This window comes from Rhinatrema bivittatum, chromosome 11 (assembly GCF_901001135.1).
Source record: "Rhinatrema bivittatum chromosome 11, aRhiBiv1.1, whole genome shotgun sequence".
NCBI classification, from domain to species: domain Eukaryota; kingdom Metazoa; phylum Chordata; class Amphibia; order Gymnophiona; family Rhinatrematidae; genus Rhinatrema; species Rhinatrema bivittatum.
Genome location: NC_042625.1, coordinates 74,663,478 through 74,687,259, shown reverse-complemented (window position 1 = coordinate 74,687,259; position 23,782 = coordinate 74,663,478). Strand labels below are relative to the sequence as shown.

At 44.0% G+C, this 23,782-nt stretch overlaps 2 protein-coding genes across 3 annotated transcripts in view; both read right to left on the bottom strand.

Moving 5' to 3' along the window:
• The window catches only part of LOC115072975 (cytochrome P450 2F3-like), a 175,214-nt gene that overhangs the window by 1,772 nt on the left and 149,660 nt on the right, over positions 1-23,782 (bottom strand). For both annotated transcript variants that reach the window (XM_029571044.1, XM_029571043.1), the window contains exons 4-9: positions 22,676-22,825; positions 21,697-21,857; positions 19,843-20,019; positions 15,051-15,192; positions 5,273-5,460; positions 5,024-5,165 (exon numbers count right to left, since the gene is read on the bottom strand). In XM_029571044.1, coding sequence (XP_029426904.1) covers positions 5,024-5,165; positions 5,273-5,460; positions 15,051-15,192; positions 19,843-20,019; positions 21,697-21,857; positions 22,676-22,825 — 960 coding nt within the window. The remainder of the gene's footprint in view (positions 1-5,023; positions 5,166-5,272; positions 5,461-15,050; positions 15,193-19,842; positions 20,020-21,696; positions 21,858-22,675; positions 22,826-23,782) is intronic.
• The window catches only part of LOC115072976 (cytochrome P450 2F2-like), a 100,185-nt gene that overhangs the window by 58,882 nt on the left and 17,521 nt on the right, over positions 1-23,782 (bottom strand). The window lies entirely within an intron of this gene.

The window sequence follows — 23,782 nt, the reverse complement described above, 5'->3', positions numbered from 1 at the left end:
GCTCAGACTTCAGAGGGAAGGAGAGAGCTGAAGAGGGTTGGGGAATTTGGAGCAGGTGCTATTAGTAGAGTTTTTTTTTTGTGAGGTCCCTGGCTAGGCCCCTCTGGCATGGAAGTCAGAAAACAGGAGAAGGTTTTTTTGTGGTAGAGAAGGATTTTTGTGGTGGATGGCTACAGAGTTTTTTATTTTGACCAGTCTGGAAGGAAGGGCTCCATCCTGGTATCCAGAAGGGCTGGGTCACAGATCTTTTTGCCCTTTGTTAAAGGTTTAATGCCTTTGTCATCATATTATATGTAACTCATCCCTCCCGATGCAGCCCTAGTGAAACATGGTTCCGTGTCGGGGGGCTGACATCTCAATAAATATTTGGCATCCTGGATTTATTATATTTTGCTGTCTGATTGCTTGTCTTGAGAATCTCTCTTTATGGACCACTGTAACTTATTTTGCAACACACCTGCTGGACTGATTGATTTATAGTGCGTTTGCTCATCGTTCCACAATTTGTTGTGGCTTTATCCTATATTTTAATAACAACATAACATAAGATTTCATAAGGTACATTACAGTATGAAGATTAATCTAGATCTGAAATATCACGTATGCTAAATCAAATCAAATGAATCATAGTTTAATTTCATTTAACACCAATGCACATTTTACAGTGTCAATATATAAATACACTACTATTAAATGTAGCATTACAAAAGTACAGAGGTCTACCCTAGTGAATTCACAAACCTTACTAAATACATTAACACTCTTGAAAACACCACTTAAAATGCTTCACTCATTACATATACATACCACTCATACCCTATCATTTCATACACACTATGCACTCATATCAACAACCACCACAACATGCCCAACCTACCCTATATATCCAATATCAAAATCTCTGATGATTGGGATACTGCCATCCTGGGCTATAACGTGTTAAGCAAGGACAGAGAGGACAGAAAAGGAGGAGGAGTAGCTCTTTATGTCAAAAACAATATCCAAGCAACAGAATTGCAAGGAATATGGGGTAAAGAAGAAGCATTAATGGCCATCCTAAAAAAAAGAAAACGGTGCTTCCATTTTTACTAGTGTGATCTACAGGCCTCTAACTCAAATGGAAGAACTCGACAGAGATCTGATTGAGGGCATCTAAAAGGTGGGAAAGAAGAGTGAAGTGTTGTTTGTTGGAGATTTTAATCTGCCGGATGTAGATTGGAGTATACCTTCTGCAGAATCTACAAAAAGTAGAGAGATAGTGAATGCCCTTCAAGGCGCTCTACTCAAACAAATGGTAATGGAACCTATGAAGGAGGGTGTGATCCTTGATTTAGTGCTCACCAATGGGGATAATGTCTCTGATATTCAGGCAGGGGTTTACCTGAGCACCAGTGATCATCAGACTGTATGGTTTGATATCACAAATAGGATACAGAGAAACACAAGAAGACCTGACTTTTGAATTTCACAAATATGGACTTTCTCAAAATGGGAATGTACCTAGAGGAAGAGCTGGAAGACTAGGAGAAAATGGGTGAGGTGGATCAACAAAGGTTCAAATTTAAAGGAGCTATTACAAAGGCAACAAATCTATATGTTAGGAAAGTAAACAAGAGTAAGAGAAAAAAGAAACTGATCTGGTTCTCAAAGGACGTGGCTGTAAAAATTAAGGCAAAAAGAACAGCGTTCAAGAAGTATGAAGTATCCCAAAAAAAAAAAAATACAAGGAAGAATACCTATTAAAAGTAAGAGAGATGAAAAAAGAAATCAGAAAATCAAAAGGTCAAATGGAAGAAAAGATTGCCAAAGAGGTAAAGACAGGTGACAAACATTTTTCAGGTATTTCAGAGAAAGAAGGGAGGCCCAAAATAATATAGTGAAATTCAAAGGTGACGAGGAGCACTGTGTGTGGAGAGAAATGAAGAAATGGCAGGAATATTAAACAGATACTTCAGTTCAGGGTTCACTAAAGAAGTCCCTGGAGAAGGATTGTTGCTGGTTGACAAGACTGTGGGTGGAGTATACGAAACTCCATTTACAGAAGAGAATGTATGGGAAGAGCTAGGAAAAGTAGAAGTGGACAAGGCCATGGGGCTGGGTAAGGTTCATCCCTGGATACTGAGCGAACTCAGAGATGTGCTGGCGTGACGTCGGGAGCCAGGAGTGGTGGTGGTGGTGGTGGTGGTCCCGCTTCACAAGAATGGCAGCAGAGAGGAGACTGGAAACTACAGGCCGGTTAGCCTCACCTCTGTGGTGGGAAAATTAATGGAGATGCTGCTGAAGGAAAGGATCGTGAATTAACTACAGTCAGGAGGATCGCTGGACCCAAGGCAGCATGAATTCACCATGGGAAAGTCCGGTCAGTCAAATCTGATTGATTTTTTTGATTGCATGAGTAAAGAATTGAATCGAGGAAGAGTGTTCAATAGGGGTGTGAATCGTGTGATCGATCGTCTTAACGATCGATTTTGGCTTGGGGGGGAGGAAAATTTGATCCTCGTGTTTTTTGTTTTTTAAAAATCATTAAAAATCGTAAATCGGGGGAGGGCGGGAAAACCGGCACACCAAAAAAATCCTAAAACCCACCCCGAACCTTTAAAACAAATTCCCCGCCCTCCTGAACCCCCCCAAAATGTTTTAAATTACCTGGGGTCCAGTGGGGGGGTCCCGGCGCGATCTCCCTCTCTCTGGCCACGACTGCGTTAAGAGAAATGGAGCCGGTGGCCCTTTGCCCTTATCATGTGACAGGGCAAAGGTAGCGCCGGCGCCATTTTAGTTCCTGGCTCCCGACGTCACGCGTGCAGGAGATCGCCCCCGGACCCCCGCTGGACCCCCAGAGACTTTTGGCTAGCTTGGGGGGGGCTTCCTGACCCCCACATGACTTGCCAAAAGTCCAGCGGGGGTCCGGGAGCGACCTCCTGCACGCGGGCCGCATTGCCAATCTTCAAAATGGCGCCGGCGCTACCTTTGCCCTCACTATGTCATACGGTCATACGCAGCCGTGGCCAGATAGCCGATAGCCTTTGCCCATACTCCCTGGTGGTCCAGCGGGGGGTCCGGGAGCCATCCCCTGCACTCTCACACCCTCGGTGCCGGTTTCATCATGGCGCCGATAGCCTTTGCCCATACTATGTCACAGGGGCTACCGGTGCCATTGGTCAGCCCCTGTCACATGGTAGGAGCACAAGATGGCGCCGATGGCCATGTGACAGGGGCTGTCCAATGGCACCGGTAGCCCCTGTGACATAGTAGGTCAAAGGCTATCGGCGCCATGATGAAACCGGCACCGAGGGTGTGAGAGTGCAGGGGATGGCTCCCGGACCCCCCGCTGGACCACCAGGGAGTTTTAGTAAGTCTTGGGGGGGGTCAGGAGGGTGGGGGGTTGTAGTTAATTTTAATTTTAGCTGTGAGACGAATAGAAATTGCCGTATTAATGCATCGGGGTGCCATACGGCCAAATGCAACGTATCTGCTCCCCGACGAATCCGAATCCCGAATGCAATGTATGGCGTCCCTCTGCACATCCATATTGCCTATAATATTCTTAATGTAGGTCATCTGATTAGAATACAGGATCACACAAGCCAATCTCAATTCTCCCTATTGGCAAAAAGGGCACATTTACACGCTCGACAAATCACTTTATGTGCAAATCCTCACTGTTCAAACCTACTAACCAATTCCTCTGCCGGGACTTTTATATTCTTCAACCACTGTACACAATCTCTGAAGCAATTGTCCAACCTGTATATATTTTTTTAAATCACATGAATGGAACCTATAATGTAATAACGTATTCCTATCGGACTGTTTACAAACAATTGTATGCTCAATCTATTACCCAGCTAGGATATATACTAGTGAGAGTAAGTGAAAAAATGTTGGCTTCCGGGCCTTTGCTTGGGTCTCAGTCGAGGCCCCAGCTGAGACAGCGGTGAAGCACTCGGCCGTAGACCACAGCCCATTCATCAGATGTAGCCTATGCATAGGCTAGGCCCAGGCCTTGGGCTTAGGCCTAGAACGAGGTGCCAGAGTCGTGCTCGGGCATACAATGGGGTCCCTTCTTTGGGTCTCAGCCTATTCCCTAGGCGAAGCACTAGCTTCGGGACTAGGCCTAGGCCCAACTGGCGCTATATCTTTTTAAAATTGATTTTTAAAATGAAATGACATTCCGACAGAATTCCTTCTGAATTTAAATTGTTCCATTTTGAAAATGACCTGAAACAAAAAATAAATCTTGTCTCATTTCCTATTTTGTTTTCCCCACATGCCCATCCCTACAAATTATAATACACATACAATTTCATTTTTCAGTCCCTTCAACGTGCATATAAATCATCTGGTATACATGCACATCTAATAAGCCTGATTTATACACAGAGGCAGGTACTGAGTGCCATATGGAAATTGTATAAAATGCTTGGGTATGTATTTGAAATCATCAGTTTGCCGATACCATTTCCAGTTCACCCAGTTCATCTCCAGTTCACCAAGATCCCCTACCACTTCACCCTGAATCTCCAGTTCACACAGAACTCCCTACCAAAAATTGCAGCCATCCAATTTCAATTGTACCAGACACTTATCAGGTGTAAAAGTGTACAAATAAGTTTGGTCAAGTATATGTGTTTATCTTTTACAAAATAGTAACTACTATGTGCACTTCTGAACCCCACACCAGAATGCTCCTAGCCTATCTCGTTTTTCCGCTCAGAAAACTGTAGTCATGAAATAGAAAAGACGTGTACTTTCAACGTTTATAAGATAACATATCCACGAGTACATTCTACTCATACACGTATATGCTATTTTCCACTCGAAACACTTTTGAAAATGTACTTCTAAGAGGGTTTACACTACCAGGACCGACCAACGTGAGGCTCCAGGAGGGTGCTCCAGGCAGGCTAGAACAGTGCCCCGAGAGGGGAGATACACCCTGTCTCCTGCTTATACCCCCTCCCCCAGCCTCTGGCCCACTCCTTAATCCAGTCCTGTACACTACAAGAATAAAATGACATTTTACCAGCAGAAAATATCATCAGGGCATCATTTTTCTTTATGCAGCCATTCTTGTCCAGGAAATTTGCTGGGTTGAAAACTTCTGGTTTCTCATAATGTGCTGGGTCGTGATGAACTGAAGCTAGCACAGGAATGACAGTGATGTCCTGGAAAACAGGAGGTGACAGCACTGCACTGTAGTGAGCCAACAAAACATGCCAACTACTATCAGACCTGTGACCTCTATCTCTGGCCATACTCCAAAAAAAAGTACCTTTGGTATCTTGTAGCCCTTTAACTGGGTGTCCTGCATTACTAGGTGAGGCAGAGCTAGGGGAACAATGCTAGCAAATCGCTGGATTTCCTGGATCACGGCATCAGTGTACGGCATCTTCTTTCTGTCTTCCATAGCAGGGGGACGGTCCTGACCAATCACCTGGTTGATCTCTTCGTGTATTTTTTCTGGAAAAGAACATATTTTCATATAAATATTTTATATGAAAGACTTGGTTTTTCACACAAGCATTCCCGGAGAACTAAGAACAGGAAGAATTACAATATCAGTGTAGTCTTTGACCCCCCATCGCCTCTGTACATAAGTTCCTGAAACGTTTATTACTGAAACTTAATTAGTCATGATTGTTCGCTGTAAGCTCCTCTAAGCTCCTTTATGCTCCTTAATGTTTCTCTGTTAATTGTTACAATGTAAGCCGCCCACGAGGCGACAGTTTTACTTCCTTGTACACCGGTGTGATATGTATATTATACAGGAACATCGGTATATAAAAACTAAAAATAAATAAATAAATAAATAAATATTTTGTGAGTGCCTTAAGTACCCCACATGACTTTCCTTCCCCTCTGGAAAATCTCTGCAGGAGAGTTTCAGTTTTATTGTGGAGCCCATGGCACAGTGTGAGCAAATGCTCCCAGACATTCTTGGGCCATGCCTGTTAATAGGGCATACAGGGCCGCCATCAGGAATTTTGAGGCCCCATACAGCAAGCAGACAGCGACGGCCTGCACGCTTTGCCGGCGCATACTGTCTGACGCGGCGGTGACGTCACAGACAGTGAACGCTGGCAGGACAGAGCGCGCGGACGAGTCTCTGTCTGCGGTGCTCTGTAAATCAATGCTATGCGTGTCTAAAAGACACGCATAGCATTGATTCTCTCCCTTCTCTGGGGCCCGCACCCAGGGCCGGCTCCAGGTTTCAGTAGGCCCCTGGGCGACAGACTGTCGGAGAGAGCCTCAGTGGGCCTCTTTGCCATGAACTAATACATCCCCCAAGCGCACCTGCCGCCTGGCGGCTGCGGCAGGCCCCCATATGTGGCAGTAGATCCTGGGGCCCCATACTGCAGGCCCAAGAATACTGCCCTGATGGCGGCCCTGAGGGCATACATTCCTTTAAGCCCTCACTCAACAGCTAGTGAAACCCCAAGTGTTTTGTGTAAGCCCCCTAGAGAGCTCTCTCTTAGTTCAAGGAAAGGAGTCTGTAGGAGAATGCTGAAGAGGAACCTACCTGGGTAAGCTCCCAGATTCACTGGAGAAAACAGATTTCCATCCTGCTTTTTGCAAACCCTAGGAGGACCATGCAGCACTACTCTGAGAATATTTTCCCATGACAGAGAAAAATTGCTGGTGATTATTTTAAGAACTGTGACTAAGACCTTTGCTATGTTTGAACTGGGTAGAATTCAAGCAGCCCCCTCAGCTCATAGAGACAGGAATTGCAGACCCACTGCTATACTACTCTAGTCAGTTTCAAGGACTAAGAGGGGAAGGTAATGCTAGCTTCAGTCAGGAATGAATGCTATGGGAGTATGTATGTCATGCTGCTGTTAGATGAGGTTATTTCACTGTGAATTCACAGTGAATTGGACTCTCTCACTATCTTTGCATCTGGAAATAAACAGAGTATATGAAACCATCATTAAAAATGCAGTCTGGCCTTTTCAGTTAAGAGGCATCTCCAACAGAGAGAGAAATACTAGCCATCTGCTTGGTAAAAACTCTGCATCTCTGTAGTATAGTGAAATCTTGCTAACTCCAGAGGGGTCTGGTCAACCCTAAACAGTGAATGCTTCACCCTGGGGTGGTCTACTACCTCAACTGAGACTATTCAAAACTCCAGTAACCAAAACAGGGATTCGAATTTATCTACCGACAAAGGGTTATAATGGAATGTGCAATACAACTTAAGTCTTTTAATTAATCATTAACCAAAATTAAAAAAATGGTATAGGTATTTATCTTGAAAAACAAGCAATTCTGATTACGTAACATTTTCCTCTACATCCAGGTAAGGAGAAAACTCTAATGTGCATTTATAGTCAATTTGGCAAACATTGAAAAAAAAACCTCTTTTCAGACTTCAAATAAGGCGATTGGCTCAGAATTGCTGGATTATCAGGTTCTCTAAATTTGGGCTACATCTAATGTGGATATTAAACTTTGTGAATATTCAAATTAGTAACAAAGCCATAGTACTGAGAGCAAATTTTAACATGCCACCTGTAAAATGTTTGGCATAATACAGAGTCATGCGAAAACAATGCTCAAAGCATTGAAATTTTAGCATGCTTCCATGTTTCTGGGCATTCTGTTTGCTTTTTGCACAAACACCCCTTCTGTGAAAATATTTCCCAGTATAGTATTGTGGGAAACTGAGAGGTGTTTCCCATGCTGGAGGCACAAACCCACATGGACTCCAGCCTTTTCAAATGCAATTTTCCTTTTATTTAGCAAACACACACAGCACTTTAACAGTGGATTGCCTAGGTTAGCAGTATTCAAGTTACGCACACAGGATTTGTAGACTGCCTTCCCTCTGGTTTGGTCAGGACAGTTTTACAGGAGCTGCCTCTCCTGGAGAGGTGGGACCTCCTGAACCCAGCTGGGCTTACACCCTCATGCTCCCCAGCTGGTCCCGTCCTTCAGACTCTCCCCTGCTTCCACAAAGCTCTTTCCCTATGTGGGATTTAAGGTAGACCAGGCCTCCAGCTTGGTCCTGCACATACAACAAGGAGGAAAACGGGGGTCACTCCTATACAAGTACATTGGCCTGAAGTCACATTTTAATGTAACTGTTTATTGATCTTTTTACAAATACAAAGAGCAAGAGAAAGCAAGAAAAATCGCTGCAGCTACAGACAGTAAAATACTAACATGCATTTGCAACCACACACCAGGAGAGAAGTTTTAAGGAAAAGAAATGTACACTTTAGTTTTAATAACAGGTAACTTGCAAGATGATTATCATGACCTATTCTTATGTACTATTTTTATTTATTTATTTATTTATTTACATATTTAATATACCGACGTTCGTAGGACACATCACGCCGGTTTACAAATAACTCAAAGAAGGAGGAATTACAATGAACAGGAGGCAGGGGATTACAATGAACAGGAGACAGGGGACAGGAGCAGGTGAGAAGAGGGAGAGGGGCAGGGGAGATAAGAGAGAGGAAGGAGATAAATGCAGGTAGAGCGAGAGAGAGAAAACCAAACCATAAATGCAGAGAGGAACTTATTTACAACATATTGTTATATTGCCACAGGTTAGGGGGATACTAAGAAGGGGGGGGGAGGGAGGGCAATAGGTTCAGCAGCATGTTTCTGGGAGGCGTAGAGAGGAAAGGAGTGGGATGGGGAGGTGTCTAGAGGGGGACTGCAATATGGAGCACTCCCTGTCTTTTAGAAAATCCTCCAATTGAACTGGAATAAAGAAAAGAAATTTATCGTTCCTATATTTTGCAATGCATTTTCAAGGAAACTTTAAGAGGAAACTTGCACCCAAGGCAATAACTCTATTCTTAGAAAGAAACAACTTTCTCCCTTGCTGTATTTCCCTCTCAACATCAGGAAACACAGCTATCTTTTGTTCAAGGAAAAAAGTCTTCCTACATAAAAAAAAACAAAAAACAATTTGAATGTCAGTTGTTCATCTGATTCAAATTTAAAAGTAAATCGAATATTGCCCTATCTATGGCTTCAGCACGAGACTGCTTCAGAAAAGCAGAGAGGTCTCAGAGGGCCTATTTGCTTCTAACATCCTGAACAGAAGAATTACTAAAATGATCAGGTAAACATAAACTCTCTCAAATGTTGCAGGATTGGAGCCTTGGACCAAGGTGGGATTGGTGCAACCTATAGGAAGGAGACCTGCAGATCCCCATCGTTGGCTGATGGAGCTGGCTGTGGCAGAGGCCCATCTGTAGTTTCACCTATACCAGCCCTCGTTCCTCTTAGATTGAGCCCTCGGGTGCCGGGGCAAGGCAGAACTTAAGTGCGAACCTCTGTTGATGAGACAAAAGATCCGTGGAGGTAGTTGAGTCACAGGCCAGGATCTGGGGCAGGCTGAATACAGATGGAGTCAGAGCCAGGCTGCGATCAGGGCAAGTGGCATTCTGGGTGGTCGGAGACAGGCAGAGATCAGTGGCAGGCAGATTTCAACTTGAGTCGAAAGTCAGGCAGTGGTCAGTGGCAGGTGGATTTCAATCTGAGTCGAAAGTCAGGCAATGGTCAGTGGCAGGTGGAGTTCAATCAGAGTCGAGTGTCAAGCCAAAGTCAAAGTCAGAGATCCATGTGAGGGAAGATAGGATAGAGAGGTAGAGGTAGAGAGGTGAGGAACAGCACAGTTGAGAAGGAGAAGACAAGGAACTGAAGGCTGACCACAGGATGAAGATGAAGAACTCAGGACTGGCCACAGGTCAAAGGCGGAGACCTCAGGAGGAAGGAAACCCAGGAACTGCCAAGACAAAGACCAGGAATGCAGGAACGAAGACTAGGAACATGCTGAGGGATTACACGCTACCTGAAGTAGTCGACCTATTGCTGAGGCAAGGAGTAGCTGCTGAAGTGGCCTTTTATAGGCCCCAGGTAATGATGTTATCATCAGGTGCCGCTAGTGGCTCCCACCATAGGCCCTTTAAGAAGAGCAAGGTCGGGGCTATCCACGCTTTTGGAGGGCCTGGGGAGGCAGTGGAGTCGGAGGTAGGTTGAGCACGACAGCATTGTCAGCATCAGTGGGAGCGGCAGAGGTAGGCGGAATGCAGCAGCCTGTCACATCTCTCTCCGAGGGCCTTCCCCGGCATCTGCCAGCATCACAAAGGGCTTGGGGCCGGAGGTAAGGACAGTGGTCCACGATAGAGGTGTAGCTAGGCCATTTGGCACCTACGGCCAAGTGAAAATCCATGCCCTCTCCCTTTACACAACACATGACCACTACGAGTTGAGAGATTCTGTTAAATGTTTGTACAGCAATGCCCATGGCCAGTACAAGGGTATTAGACACCCTAGGAAAACTTTATAGCTTGAAACCCCCACCCATCACACCCTTCTCCCACACAATTACAAATTATGCATTTATAATACAGATTTTACATGAAAAAGAACATTCAAAGCACAGTCTTCTGAAGTAGAAATATCACTTACAATATGTATAATATATTTACATGCACTGCTGAGGTGCCAACCAGAAAACCCTGCAAAAAAGCAAGAGATGCTTGGAACCTATATGGTATTAGGCCTACTGTAATGCATCTTGGGCATGGGCATGACCCTCAGAAGAGCCACAAGAAAAAAGAATTTCTATATCAAAACAGCACTAACTGCCAGCACTCAAACACCTATGAAATGTAATACTACAAATATTACGCCAGGCCTAACATAATAATAATACACCCCCTATTAGGAAAACAGAACAAGCCAAGCTGCTATAGATCGCTGCACAGAAACTACACACTAACAGCCTGATTTTAAATGCCCGGCGAGCGTAAAAAAAATGGGGGTTATGTGTGCGGCTGGGCCTTGCGCATGCCACGTACATTTTAAAGGGGCCACTGGCATAATTTCTAAAATGAAAAAAAAAGGTAAGGCCCTTCTAAGGGGTCGTGGAGGAGAGGGGAAGAGGGAGGGAGGGTAGGTAGGGGGGGGTAGGAAAGTTCCCTCCCAGTGCGCTCCTTAATTGGAATGGACTGAGAGGAAACTGGGGGAGGCCCGATCTCGTCACCGCACGTAAATTGAAATTTTCAACCCCCCCTTGCACGCGCCTTCCCCGATTTTATAACATGTCTACGTGCACATGCAAATGGACGCGCACATGTATTTTTAAAAAATCTATCCCTAATGGAATAACTCACTTCAGTCACACATGCAAAACACAGATAGACCCTGAAATACAGAATAAAGAGACCATACAGTATAAATAGAAATGTACAGACAAAAACTGAGCTGGAAACTGTAACAAGCCAAATTTGGTATACACTGCAACAATGTAAAAAACAGAAACATTACCATTCCTCATAAAACAAAATTAGTAAAACCATACCAATAAAAAGAATAATTCAAAACAATTTATGAATAGAATAACATTCAATAATTAAAAACTCATATAAACATCTTCCAAACAACAATAAAATATTTCAAACCAGTCACATCAAATAACACCCAACAATTAAAATAAGGATTTTAAAAAATTCCCCGTTTTCCATACCTTGGAATCTTTGATTGCCAGATGCCCTGAAATTGTCATGGATTAGCAGGCACAGAGTAACTGGGGTAGTTGTGCACACACATGCTTCCTCTCATAAACACACATGTTCTCTGTCACTCCCCCATCTACATACACACATGTTCTCTCTCACTCAGCCACACAAATGCAGACATTCTGTCTCTGTCTCCAACACGTGCACACATGATCTCTCACTTTCCCACACACATGTTCTTTCACTCTCCCACACGTACATGCACACATTCTCCTCACTTTCCCACACAAGCACACATGCTCTCTCCCTCTCCCACACACATGCTGTCTCTCACTTTCTCTCTCACAAGCACACATGCTGTCTCACTCTTCCACCCAAATGCACATATGCTCTCACTGTCACATACACAAGCACACAAGCTCTCTCACCCTCCCACACACAAGCATACATGCTTTCTCACTTTCCCACATACAAGCACACATGCTCTCTCCCCTCTCCCACACACATGCTTTCTCCCTCTCCCACCCACATGCTGTCTCTCACTTTCTCTCTCACAAGCACACATGCTGTCTTCACTCTACCACACAAATGCACATATGCTCTCACCCTCTCACACACAAGCACACATGCTCACTCTCACTCTCCTACGTACATGCTCTCTCTCTCTTGCTCTCACTCATTTTCTCCTTGACGTAGCATACAGCAGAAATCTCCTTCTTCAGCCCCATGGTCAAGGGAACAACTTCCGGCCATGTGGCCAAGCCAGTTTTAGCATTGGACTACTTCCAACAGGGGCACTCTTCCTCCGAAGCAGCGCTGCCCCGTCGAAAAGCAGTGCAGCCCCAGTGTTGCCAGTGGGACCGTGCTGCTTTTCCACTTACTAAGGCCGCGCTTACGACACCGCCAATTTCGACGGAGCAGTGCTGCTTTTCTTTTGCTGAGGACCCACCAGCTGCATTGCTCTCATTGGCACCTTTTGGTAGCGGCGCCTATGGTCATGGACATATTGGCCATAGGCATGCTACGGCTCTGGGATAGCTTCTTTAGATAGCAGTAAAAATTCAACATAAAATTTCTTTAACATCTCAATTGGTGATATTAGAAAACATCTAGTATAATTTAGAAATCTCAAGTTCAATCTACAAATATAATTTCCTATATTTTCAAGAGCACAGTTGGTATCATATAAAGTGGCATACTTATTAGAGATTTCACTATGTTCCTTAATAACATGCAAATAAGCATTCAGCTGATTAGAAACGTTACTTAAAGACTGAAACATAGAATCAACTTTATCAGAAACAGACTTATCTAAATTAACAATTGCAGGCCACAATAAATTCATGGTGACAATGGAAGGTTTGTCAGGAAAAGAATAACCAATTGTTCCAACTGCAAAAGGGGAACCTAATACCAGTTCCACAAATGGAGATGCTGTCCCATCACAGGAAGATGTAGAAATGGATCCTTCTACCCCCTCTACTTCCATCTTCCAGGCTAACCATAGTTGGAAGGCCTAGCTGTGGTGTAAAAGGACCTACTAGAGTCAATGAGACCAATGACTCTTAAACAGAACACAAGGCTCCAAGGTCAGACTGTCCAGAATTTACTTGCATTGAAAAATTAAAGGCTTCAAGTGTTGGTTGGGAGAGAGTAGAGGATTTACCTGGCTCCAACGGGCAAACCTTCCTTTTCTTACCCATATCAATCTTGAGCCTTTGAAATCTGAGGAAAGAGATGTCCAAAAAAGCACTTGGCACATTGGCAAGTGCAAGATGTAGATATAGTCTCACCAGGATGATGTCAGCGGCCTCGTTCGCCACAGGAACACTGACTCAAACACGCACAGATGGTAAGGGGGTCAGCTCTTCTCACTCTCACCAATAGCGCCACAATGCAAGATATTGATAAACTCTCACTGGGATGATGTTAGCGGCCCTGGTTGCCATGGGAACATCGACTCAAGCATGCACAGATGGTCAGCTCTCCTCACCCTCCCACCAAAGTCACGTTTTAATGTACACATACTGTAAAATGTTACTGAGGAGCTAGGTAAAAAGATTTTGCCACAAGTATTACTACATAGCATCCTTGAAGTTCCCAAAATTATAGAACTAAATGCCCCTACTAAAAATGCAGAGACACAACTTCACATAAACCAACACTTAAACTACACACAAAAACGCATGCTCCCTGAAACTTTAACAACCATGAATTTAAGAGCTGCGCACGGGCGCACTTGTGCGCATGTTTGTCAGCGTGTGCACATGGATGTGGCAATTTTATAACATATGCACATATATGCACGTCTACGTGCACATTATAAAATCGACAATAAGTGCGTACATGTGTGCGTGCTTTTATATTGACGTGCATATGCACGCAAATGCCGCCTCGCGCACTTAGGGGTAGATTTTCAGAGCCCTGCTCGCCTAAATCCGCCCAAAACCGGGCGGATTTAGGCGAGCAGGGCCCTGCGCGCCGGGAAGCCTATTTTACATAGGCCTCCCGGCGCGCGCAGAACCCCGGGACTCGCGTAAGTCCCGGGGTTTTCGGAGTGGGCGTGTCGGGAGGCGTGTCGGGGGGCGGGGCCGGAGCGCGCGGCGTTGCGGGGGCGTATCGGCAGCGTTTTGGGGGCGGGTACGGGGGCGTGGCTACGGCCCGGGGGCGTGGCCGCGCCCTTCGTACCCGCCCCCAGGTCGCGGCCTGGCGCGCAGGAGGCCCGCTGGCGCGCGGGGATTTACGCCTCCCTCCGGGAGGCGTAAATCCCCCGACAAAGGTAGGATGGGGGTTTAGACAGGGCCGGGCGGGTGGGTTAGGTAGGGGAAGGGAGGGGAAGGTGAGGGGAGGGCAAAGGAAAGTTCCCTTCTAGGCCGCTCCGATTTCGGAGCGGCCTAGGAGGGAACGGGGGTAGGCTGCGCGGCTCGGCGCGCGCAGGCTATACGAAATCGATAGCCTTGCGCGCGCCGATCCAGGATTTTAGTAGATACGCGCGACTACGCGCGTATCTACTAAAATCCAGCGTACTTTTGTTTGCGCCTGGAGCGCAAACAAAAGTAGGCTGTTCGCGCTCGTCTGAAAATCTACCCCTTAAGTGGGGGAATTTTAGTACCTACATGCACCGACACAATAGCTTTTTTTCCCAGTATGCTCCCAGATTGCCCAGTAATGGAGAGGACTTCCTAATCCCCCTAGCTGACGCTATTAGTCCCGACCCTTAAAAATCTGCTGACTACCCTATTTTTTTTTTTTTTTGTTACACAGAAGCAGTAGGGGACCCCTTGCGCGCTTATGCACATAAATACTTATGCGCAGATTTCATGGTTCAGTCCTGGCCCGCCATGTCCACCCATGCCCCACCCATGCCCCACCTAGACCACACTCACTACCCACCCCTTTTTGTGAAAAAAAGTGTATGTGCATACAGGAGATATGCTTGTATTTGCGCGGTTTTTAAAATCCGCGCGGCACGCGCTGGGCCAAGTCACACACGTATCTCCAGGCTTTGGCGCTCATAGGGCTTTTAAAATCGACCAGCACGGACACAATTAATACATTCACCTTCCACTTCAGGGAATTTCATCAGAATCAGGACACCGTATCTCAGGACTGTGGTGACGGTGTCTATCCCACCATTGAGAAGATTGTGCGCTGTCATGATAAGAGACTCAGTGAAGAAATGGGTTCTTGGATTGCTCTTCTCCTGGGAAAATATGGACAGGTAATTAATAATAAGAAAAAATACTAAACAGTGTATTGTTAAAATTTCTGAGGGCAAAACAAAATTAACTGTTAGGGCTCGGTGCATAAATGGCTTGTTATAAAATTGCTGGAATTTGCATTAGAAAAATCATGTGCAAAATCCGATAATTTCATGCACAAAAAAAAAAAGAGAGATGTTTGCGGGGGGCAGAGTTGAAGTGGATTTACATGCATACTTTAGATTTTTAAAGTATGCAGGTAAATTCACCTGCATAAGTTATGCATTGCAAAGAGCAGGTGTAAGTTTGTGCAGCTGAGCTTCTGCGCATAACCTTCGTATAATTTTCAAAGTGAAGTTATGCGCATAAGTTCTCTTTGAAAATATTGATAACTTATGTACATTTCTGCAGCATAAGTTGCCCACAATGTTATAAAATTACCCTTGAAATGGATTAAGTTATCCAATAAACCCATATTCAAGCTGACTAGCACAGCTAATACACTCAAGGTCTATATTCAACCACAGACTATCTGGGTAAGTTAACCAAATGCACTTACCCAGTTAACTTAAACTGGGAATTTGGCGGCAGAGTCACATCACTGAATATAAATGGATAAATCCTTATGTTATCTGAGTAAATCTATCCAGATAGTTTAGTTTTGTCTAGTTTATTCATATCTGATGTACCTTCTTTCAAAGAATATATCAAAACGGGTCACATTCCAATAAGGAGAAATCTGTTCTTACCTAATAACTTCCTTTACTTGAGTACAGCCAGACCAGAGCAGACACATTGTTATGCCCACTAACCAGCATATGGAGACAGAGAGTAACAGGCTTGCTAATGTCACTCCTTAAAGGCTCCTATGCTAACCTTAGCCTGCCCGTATGTCATAAAAACATAGAAACATAGAAATGATGGCAGAAGAAGACCGTAAGGCCCATCCAGTCTGCCCAGCAAGTTTCGCACCTTTTTTTTTCTCATACTTATCTGTTACTCTTGGCTCTTAGTAACCCCCACCATTAATGTAGAGAGCAGTGTTGGAACTGCATCTAAGTGAAATATCTAGCTTAATTAGTTAGGGGTAGTAACCGCCGCAATAAACAAGCTACACCCATGCTTATTGTTTACCCAGACTATGTAATTCAGTCCTTGTTGGTTGTTCTCTGTATATAGATCCACTTTTCTTCATTCCCCCTGCCGTTGAAGCAGAGAGTTATGCTGGATATGCATTGAAAGTGAAGTATCAGACTTTCTACCCTGCCGTTGAAGCAGAGAGCTCTGCTGGATATGCATTGAAAGTGAAGTATCAGTCTTTCTCCCCTGCTGTTGAAGCAGAGAGCTATGCTGGATATGCATGAAGTATCAGTCTTTCTCCCCTGCTGTTGAAGCAGAGAGCTATGCTGGATATGCATTGAAAATGAAGTATCAGGCTTATTTGGTTTGGGGTAGTAACCTCTGTAACAAGCAAGCTACTCCCCGCTTTTTTGTGAATGCAAATCCTTTTTTCCACATTTCTTCTTGCCGTTGAAGCTTAGAGCAATGTTGGAGTCGCATTAATCGTGTTTATGTATATTGAATAAGGGTATTATCTCCAGGTAGTAGCCGTCATTCCCATGAGCCACCCACACTTCATTCACGTCCTCTAGACTTTATGGATCCACAGTGTTTATCCCACGCCCCTTTGAAGTCCTTCACAGTTCTGGTCTTCACCACTTCCTCCGGAAGGGCATTCCAGGCATCCATCACCCTCTCCGTGAAGAAATACTTCCTGACATTGGTTCTGAGTCTTCCTCCCTGGAGCTTCAAATCGTGACCCCTTGTTCTGCTGATTTTTTTCTGATGGAAAAGGTTTGTCATTGTCTTTGGATCATTAAAACCTTTCAAGTATCTGAAAGTCTATATCATATCACCTCTGCTCCTCCTTTCCTCCAGGGTGCACATATTTAGATTCTTCAATCTCTCCTCATAAGTCATTTGATGAAGACCATCCACCTTTTTTGTCACCCTTCTCTGGACCGCCTCCATCTTGTCTCTGTCTCTTCGGAGATACGGTCACCAGAACTGAACACAGTACTCCAGGTGAGACCTCACCAAGGACCTGTACAAGGGGATAATTACTTCCCTTTTCTTACTCGATATTCCTCTCTCTATGCAGCCCAGCATTCTTCTGGCTTTAGCTATCGCCTTGTCACATTGTTTCGCCGACTTCAGATCATTAGACACTATTACCCCAAAGTCTCTCGCCTGCTTCGTACACATCAACCTTTCTCCCCCCATCAAATACAGTTCATTTGGATTTCTACTCCCCATATGCATGACTCTGCACTTCTTGGCATTGAATCTCAGCTGCCATATCTTCGACCACTCTTCCAGCTTCCTTAAATCCCGTCTCATTCTCTCCACTCCTTCTGGTGTGTCCACTCTGTTACAGATCTTAATGTCATCCGCAAAAAGACAAACCTTACCTTCTATCCCATCCGCAATGTTGCTCACAAAGATATTGAACAGGACTGGTCCCAACACCGATCCTTGCAGTACACCACTTAAAACCGCTCTCTCTTCAGAGAGAGTTCCATTTACCATCACATATTGTCTTCTGTCCGTCAACCAGTTTGCAATCCAGGCCACCACCTCGGCACTCACTCCTAAGCTTCTCATTTTATTCACCAGTCTCCTGTGTGGGACTGTATCAAAACCTTTGCTGAAATCCAAGTAGATGACATTGAGTGCTCTTCCTTGATCCAATTCCCTGGTTTTCTACTGTAAATGGAGTTACATCTACTCCACTGCCCTCCAGTTTCTTGTTAACTAGTGATGGTCCTTCTCCAGGGTCCTCTTTAGTGAACACCAAACTGAAGTATTCATTTAATATTTCTGCCATTTCTTCGTCTCTCTCCACACATTCATCCTTTCCACCTGTAACAAGCTAAGAAAAATTCACTAATTCCCGCTTTCCCCCCAACCAGAGGGCTTCTTGGAGAACATATAGAAGTTAATATTTAGGATAGCTGGCTAGGTAAGTTAAACAGATAAAACGTATCTGGCTAACTTAGCTGGGATATTCAGTGCCAGGTCTAGCTTATCCAGTTAATTTAGTTGGATAAGTCTAAATATTGGCACTTATCCAGCTAAGTGGGTCATTTATCAAAGTGCTATATGGCGTTTTCACATGCATTGCACCTTTAACGCTTGCGAAAGCAACATAACGCATGGTGCGATGCAAATTTATTTATTTATTTAAAGATTTTTATATACCGACATACACTTTGAGTATCACATCGGTTTACATCAAACATGAACTTGGCATAGTAAAGCTTTACAGGGAACCGGTCATGTATATAAGTAACTTGAAAAAGTATAAATGCGAACACAGGAACTTAGCTTAAAGTGAATAACATGAGCAAGATTTACAGTATTTTACAGAAGATTCATTATCAGAACGACTTGTTAGGGGTAGGGACGGGAAGCTGAGAAAAGATTAAAGGGGGGAAAGAGGGGGAAAGAGGGGGAGGCCTGGGAAGGGGGGGGAGGAGTTTGGGGCCAAGTAGGCTGGGTTCACAATTTTGCGAAGCCATATCGCACGGCTTTTAACTACACCTTTTTCATTTGCATAAAGCTGTGCGATATGGCTTTATCGCTCTTTGCGATGTTTTCGCAAATAGGGCCAGATTTTAAGACCTATGCATGGGTGTAGATTTCTGCGCACAACCCGGCATGCACAAATCTACGCCCGATTTTATAACATGCGCACACAGCTGCACGCATATTATAAAATCCAGGGTCGTCACGTGCAAGGGGGTGCACACTTGTGCACTTTGCGTGCGCCGAGCCCTAGGGAGCCCCGATGGCGTTCCACGTTCCCTCCACCCCCCACCTTCCCCTGTCTAAACCACCCCCCAGTCCTATCTAACCCCTGCTGACCTTTGTTTAATAAGTTGCACCTGCCTCTGGGCAGGTGTAGGTTGCACAAGCTGGCCGAGTGCCTGTGCGTGATCCCTCGGCATGGCCGCTGTGCCGGAGGCTTCGGTCCCACCCATGCCCCGCCCACTCCCCGCCCATTTTTTCAAGCCCCGGGACATACTCACATCCCGGGGCTTACGCACGACGCCGGGCCTATGCAAAATAGGCTCTGTGCACACAGGAGCTGGTATTTGCGGTTACGCCCATAATATACTTTTAAGCCTTTTAAAATCCGCCCCATAGTGTTTTTAGTATTTTAAGCTGCTGGAGAGCCAGCCTAGCTATATATGTGAGAGAGAGAGCACCTAGCCATAATACCCTCATACTAGCTAGGTATTTATACCTCTATATGAGGCCCACCTAGTCACTCGAGGTGAGGTTTAGATATTAGTGTAGGGGTTAGGGGCCACTTTGACATTCAAAGTGAGACATACGAACAGAACAGTGCTGTTTTGTGAATCAACCAATTATCCAGTAAGCTGTCTATGGGGAAAATGCTTACCAAAGAGGGCCCATAGCAAGCCCTCTGGTGACAGAGAAATACCTACACTACCTGAATGTGATATGCTTTGAAGTATCACAGAATATAAATTATTAAACTACTGGAATGAAAACAAGAAAAGCAACCCCCTCCCCGATCCAGAACTAGCAGAGATACTGTAGGCTGCACAATCCCTGAATCTTGCCTTCTGCATTTTGATGAGGAAAACATCGATGAAGTCTCGGGGAGAGTCGGGGTCCAGTGTCTCCTGATGAGCCTTGACTGCATCCTGAAGAATAGCTGCCTGCACTTCATGATTTTTAAATATCTTTTTGTGTGGTCCCGGCAGGTAGTCCATGATTTCTGGATAGATATTGTACATCTGGAAAGAACAAAGGGGAGATGTGATATTCCGAGGGGAGGGTGGCTTATGCGATCACCCAGTCTGCCTGTTTCCCTGTAAATACCTTTCCCATTCATTGTCCTATCAACATCTGTGCTACATCCAATGCACATCAAATATTTATCACATATTCGGGATCCACCAGGATCATAAAGGAGAATTTTTGGAGGAGGGAGGGATCTACCTATTCCACAAACACAATCATGCAATTATGCCATCTAATAACGTTTTGGAAATCAAATTACACCACCAAATCAAATTTTTGTGTTCCATCCATGCCACACCTAATTTTCAGGACATGTAAGGGAGGATAGGAGCATTCTGACAGGGGTATTCTTTGGTATCTATGTGTTCCATGAATACGCCTGCACAATTACACCACCTAATAACTTTTCCTTTTAGCATCCAGTCCATACCAAATTTTCAGGACACATCAGGTAGTCCATAAGGATCATGTCAGGATATATTTGGTGATGCAGGAAATTATACAATTACTAGCTAGTATCATTTTTGGTTTGCATCCAACCCACACCAAGTTTTCAGAAGACTTCAGGGGGCTCAAGAAGAGTCAGACAGAGTGATTTTTTTCTGGATACATGTAGGCCCACGCATGCAAGTGTGTCTATATTCCAGAAAGCAGAATATAGTTCTGGTGGAGCTTCTAGCTTGCATTCAGGATCAGAACTGCAGAGTAGGGGTGTGCATTCGGATTGACCGCATTAGTAAAACGCAACTCATATTTTTTTTTTACTTAAAAAATTGATTCGACATAAACGATCGGATTTCCCACATATCGAACATAGATATGTTCGATATGTGGGAAATCGCGATTGTTGAGCCAAAATAAAAATTTAAACCCCCTCACCCTCCTTAATCCCCCCCCCCCCAGACTTACCACAACTCCCTGGTGATCGAGCGAGGAGTGAGGACGCCATTTCTGCAATCCTTGGCGAGAAGCATGTGACGTCGGCGGCACGTCGAGTGACGCCGGCGTCACGTGATTCCCGGCTCGTTCGCGCCGGACGGCTCGTTCGGCCCAAAAAGAACTTTTGGCCAGCTTGAGGGGGTCAGGAGGCCCCCCCAAGCTGGCCAAAAGTTCTTTTTGGGCCGAACGAGCCGTCCGGCGCGAACTCGCCGGGAATCACGTGACGCCGCGTCACTCGACGTGCCACCGACGTCACATGCTTCTCGCCAAGGATTGCAGAAATGACGTCCTCACTCCTCGCTCGATCACCAGGGAGTTGTGGTAAGTCTGGGGGGGGGATTAAGGAGGGTGAGGGGGTTTAAATTTTTTTTTTGCACATATGTACATATACCCAACTCATTGGATTTTTTTTATGTCCATATTGGCCGCAAGTGGGACCCCCTTTCGGACATAAAAAATATGAACATAAAATTTTGCTCTGCACATCCCTACTGCAGAGGTCCACAAGTCTGACTTTGATCTTTTTCTCCTATCATCTCAAGAGTGCATCCCTTCACAGTTTATTTTATTTATTAATTTCTAGTTTTAAGTCATCTCTCAATCTTAGGCTTCAGGTAACATACAACAGAATAAAACAGATCAACTAAGTCTCATTATTAAAATACCATTTTCTTCCCAAGAACAATTACAAGAAAAAAAAAAGTGTGATGCAAATGTAAGCAAGCACTGACCATTCCCCAGAAAGAGCTCATTATGTGAAAGTTCTCACTGATTACTCTAACGATGGTCTGAAAGGTTTTATCTTCATATTCAAAGCGAGTCCCAAAGACGATGGAGCACATGACATTGGCAATGGAGCGGCCAAAGATTAGCGTGGGTTCAAAGGGCAACTCTATGATAAAACACAGTGAACATATGTATACATTTATATATTTTTATCTATACATAGATCTGTATCTATACAGGCATCAATGTATACGATGAAGAGCAGAGAGTGTTTAACATGGTTAGATCAGGCTATGGATAGGCGAGTCGCCTATGATCTGGATCCAGTCTAGTATCAGAGTGGAAAGATTTTGGCTCAGTTTTTTTTTCAGACAATAAAGATCAACTTCAACCCAGTTTAAAATAGACTATAGGGGTTCCTTTTAATGTTATTTAAATCCAGAATTAAAGATTGGTTGAAATTTTTGTAAACTTCAGCAAAATCATAGCACTGGAATTTAGGGATTCCAATTTTAGCCAAACAAGTTTGCTCATCTCTAGCTCAGACCGTCAAATAAATAAACAAATAAACAAATACATGTACACAACAAATCTGCCTTCAAGAATGAGGAATTAATTCCTTTACGTCAACTTATCCTGTCTCCGTAAAACTCCATGTGGCCTTTCCCAGTATCCACTGATTCTGTGCTTTCTAACCATTGGAACATATGATCTCTAGAAGGTCTGAGCATTCCCATCACATCCACTATATATGGCAGAGACTTGGAGAAATGATTGCAAAACTCATCTATTATACATTCTACAAGACTTATAGCTTCAGATAATTATGGAGTGCTGCTGTAAATGTCTATCATCAGTCATTTTGGATTGTGTAAAATCAATGGTGGCATGTTCCTTTAACATGCCTTGGAAGAAAGAGCAGGGAGCATTAAAAGGCTAACAAAGTAATTGAAAGCCATGAAAATGCATTAAATAATAACATACGACTGGTTTTTCTAAGCTCTTTTATAAGGAACTGAGCCTCCTCCTGGATTCGCTCCTCGATGCTTCTCTTCCCTACTCCAAAGTTTCTCATGGTCTGCAAAACGAATCTATGAAGCTCCTTCCACTTCTCCCCATTACTGAATGCCATATCTGAAAGACATAAGGAGCAAATTTTAAAAACCTTGTCAGCAAAGCTAGTAAAAACCTTGTCAGCAAAGCTAGTAAGAACCATCTAATAATTATTGCAGGCAGGGTGGCTGTGACACCCTGCCTGCAATAATAAGGGGAATGACCATGTCCCAGAAACACCCAGGTATTTTCAAACTCCCTGCTTGTTTCTCTGCCTAATTATAAACCCCATTAACTTCAGGAGACAGAAAGAGGCTGATTTCCTAATCTGTCAACTACTTTTCCATTCCCCTGATTCTGTGCTCATTACTGAACAGCAGCTTTGGCTATTTGCACCCAAAGTTGAATTTAAGCACACTAGGCAGGCCAATGTTCTCTTTAATTTTTTTATGGGCTGAGTGTGCAAAAAAGTTCTTATGTGCAACATAGTTTATACATTTGTGTGCAGTGTGCTTTGAAACACTGTTCTATTTTTCTTTTCTTGCATGTGCTGTGTTTTCTTGGACGTGTGTGCATATGCACACAACTTACAGGAAACATTGGTCTTGATGTTCATGTCCTTGGACTATCCAAGCTCAGCAGGTGGCTGAAACAGAGCTTTTCAATTCTAGTATCTCATTAAGTTTAAAACTCATAAACTTCCTTCCACATCCCTCTTGTTGAGGGCACTTTTCCAGTTTATATTTTCTATTGAAGTGAATCTAAGTAATATTGGTCTGTCCCATTAGTCTCAGAATTTTGCCTCTTTACCTCCTCTTCTCTTTGCTTTTGTAATTTATATTTTTATTGATTTTACAATAATTATAAAGAACATCATTCATAATCAATATTTTCAAATACACAAAACTTAAGAGTAAATCCTATCCACAATTGTATTATAATCAATCAATGGCAATTTTCTTCTTAATCATCTTAAAAGAAACAGAGGTATTGAAAAAAAAAAAAAAACTAAGGGGAGATAATCAATCAGCAATAATT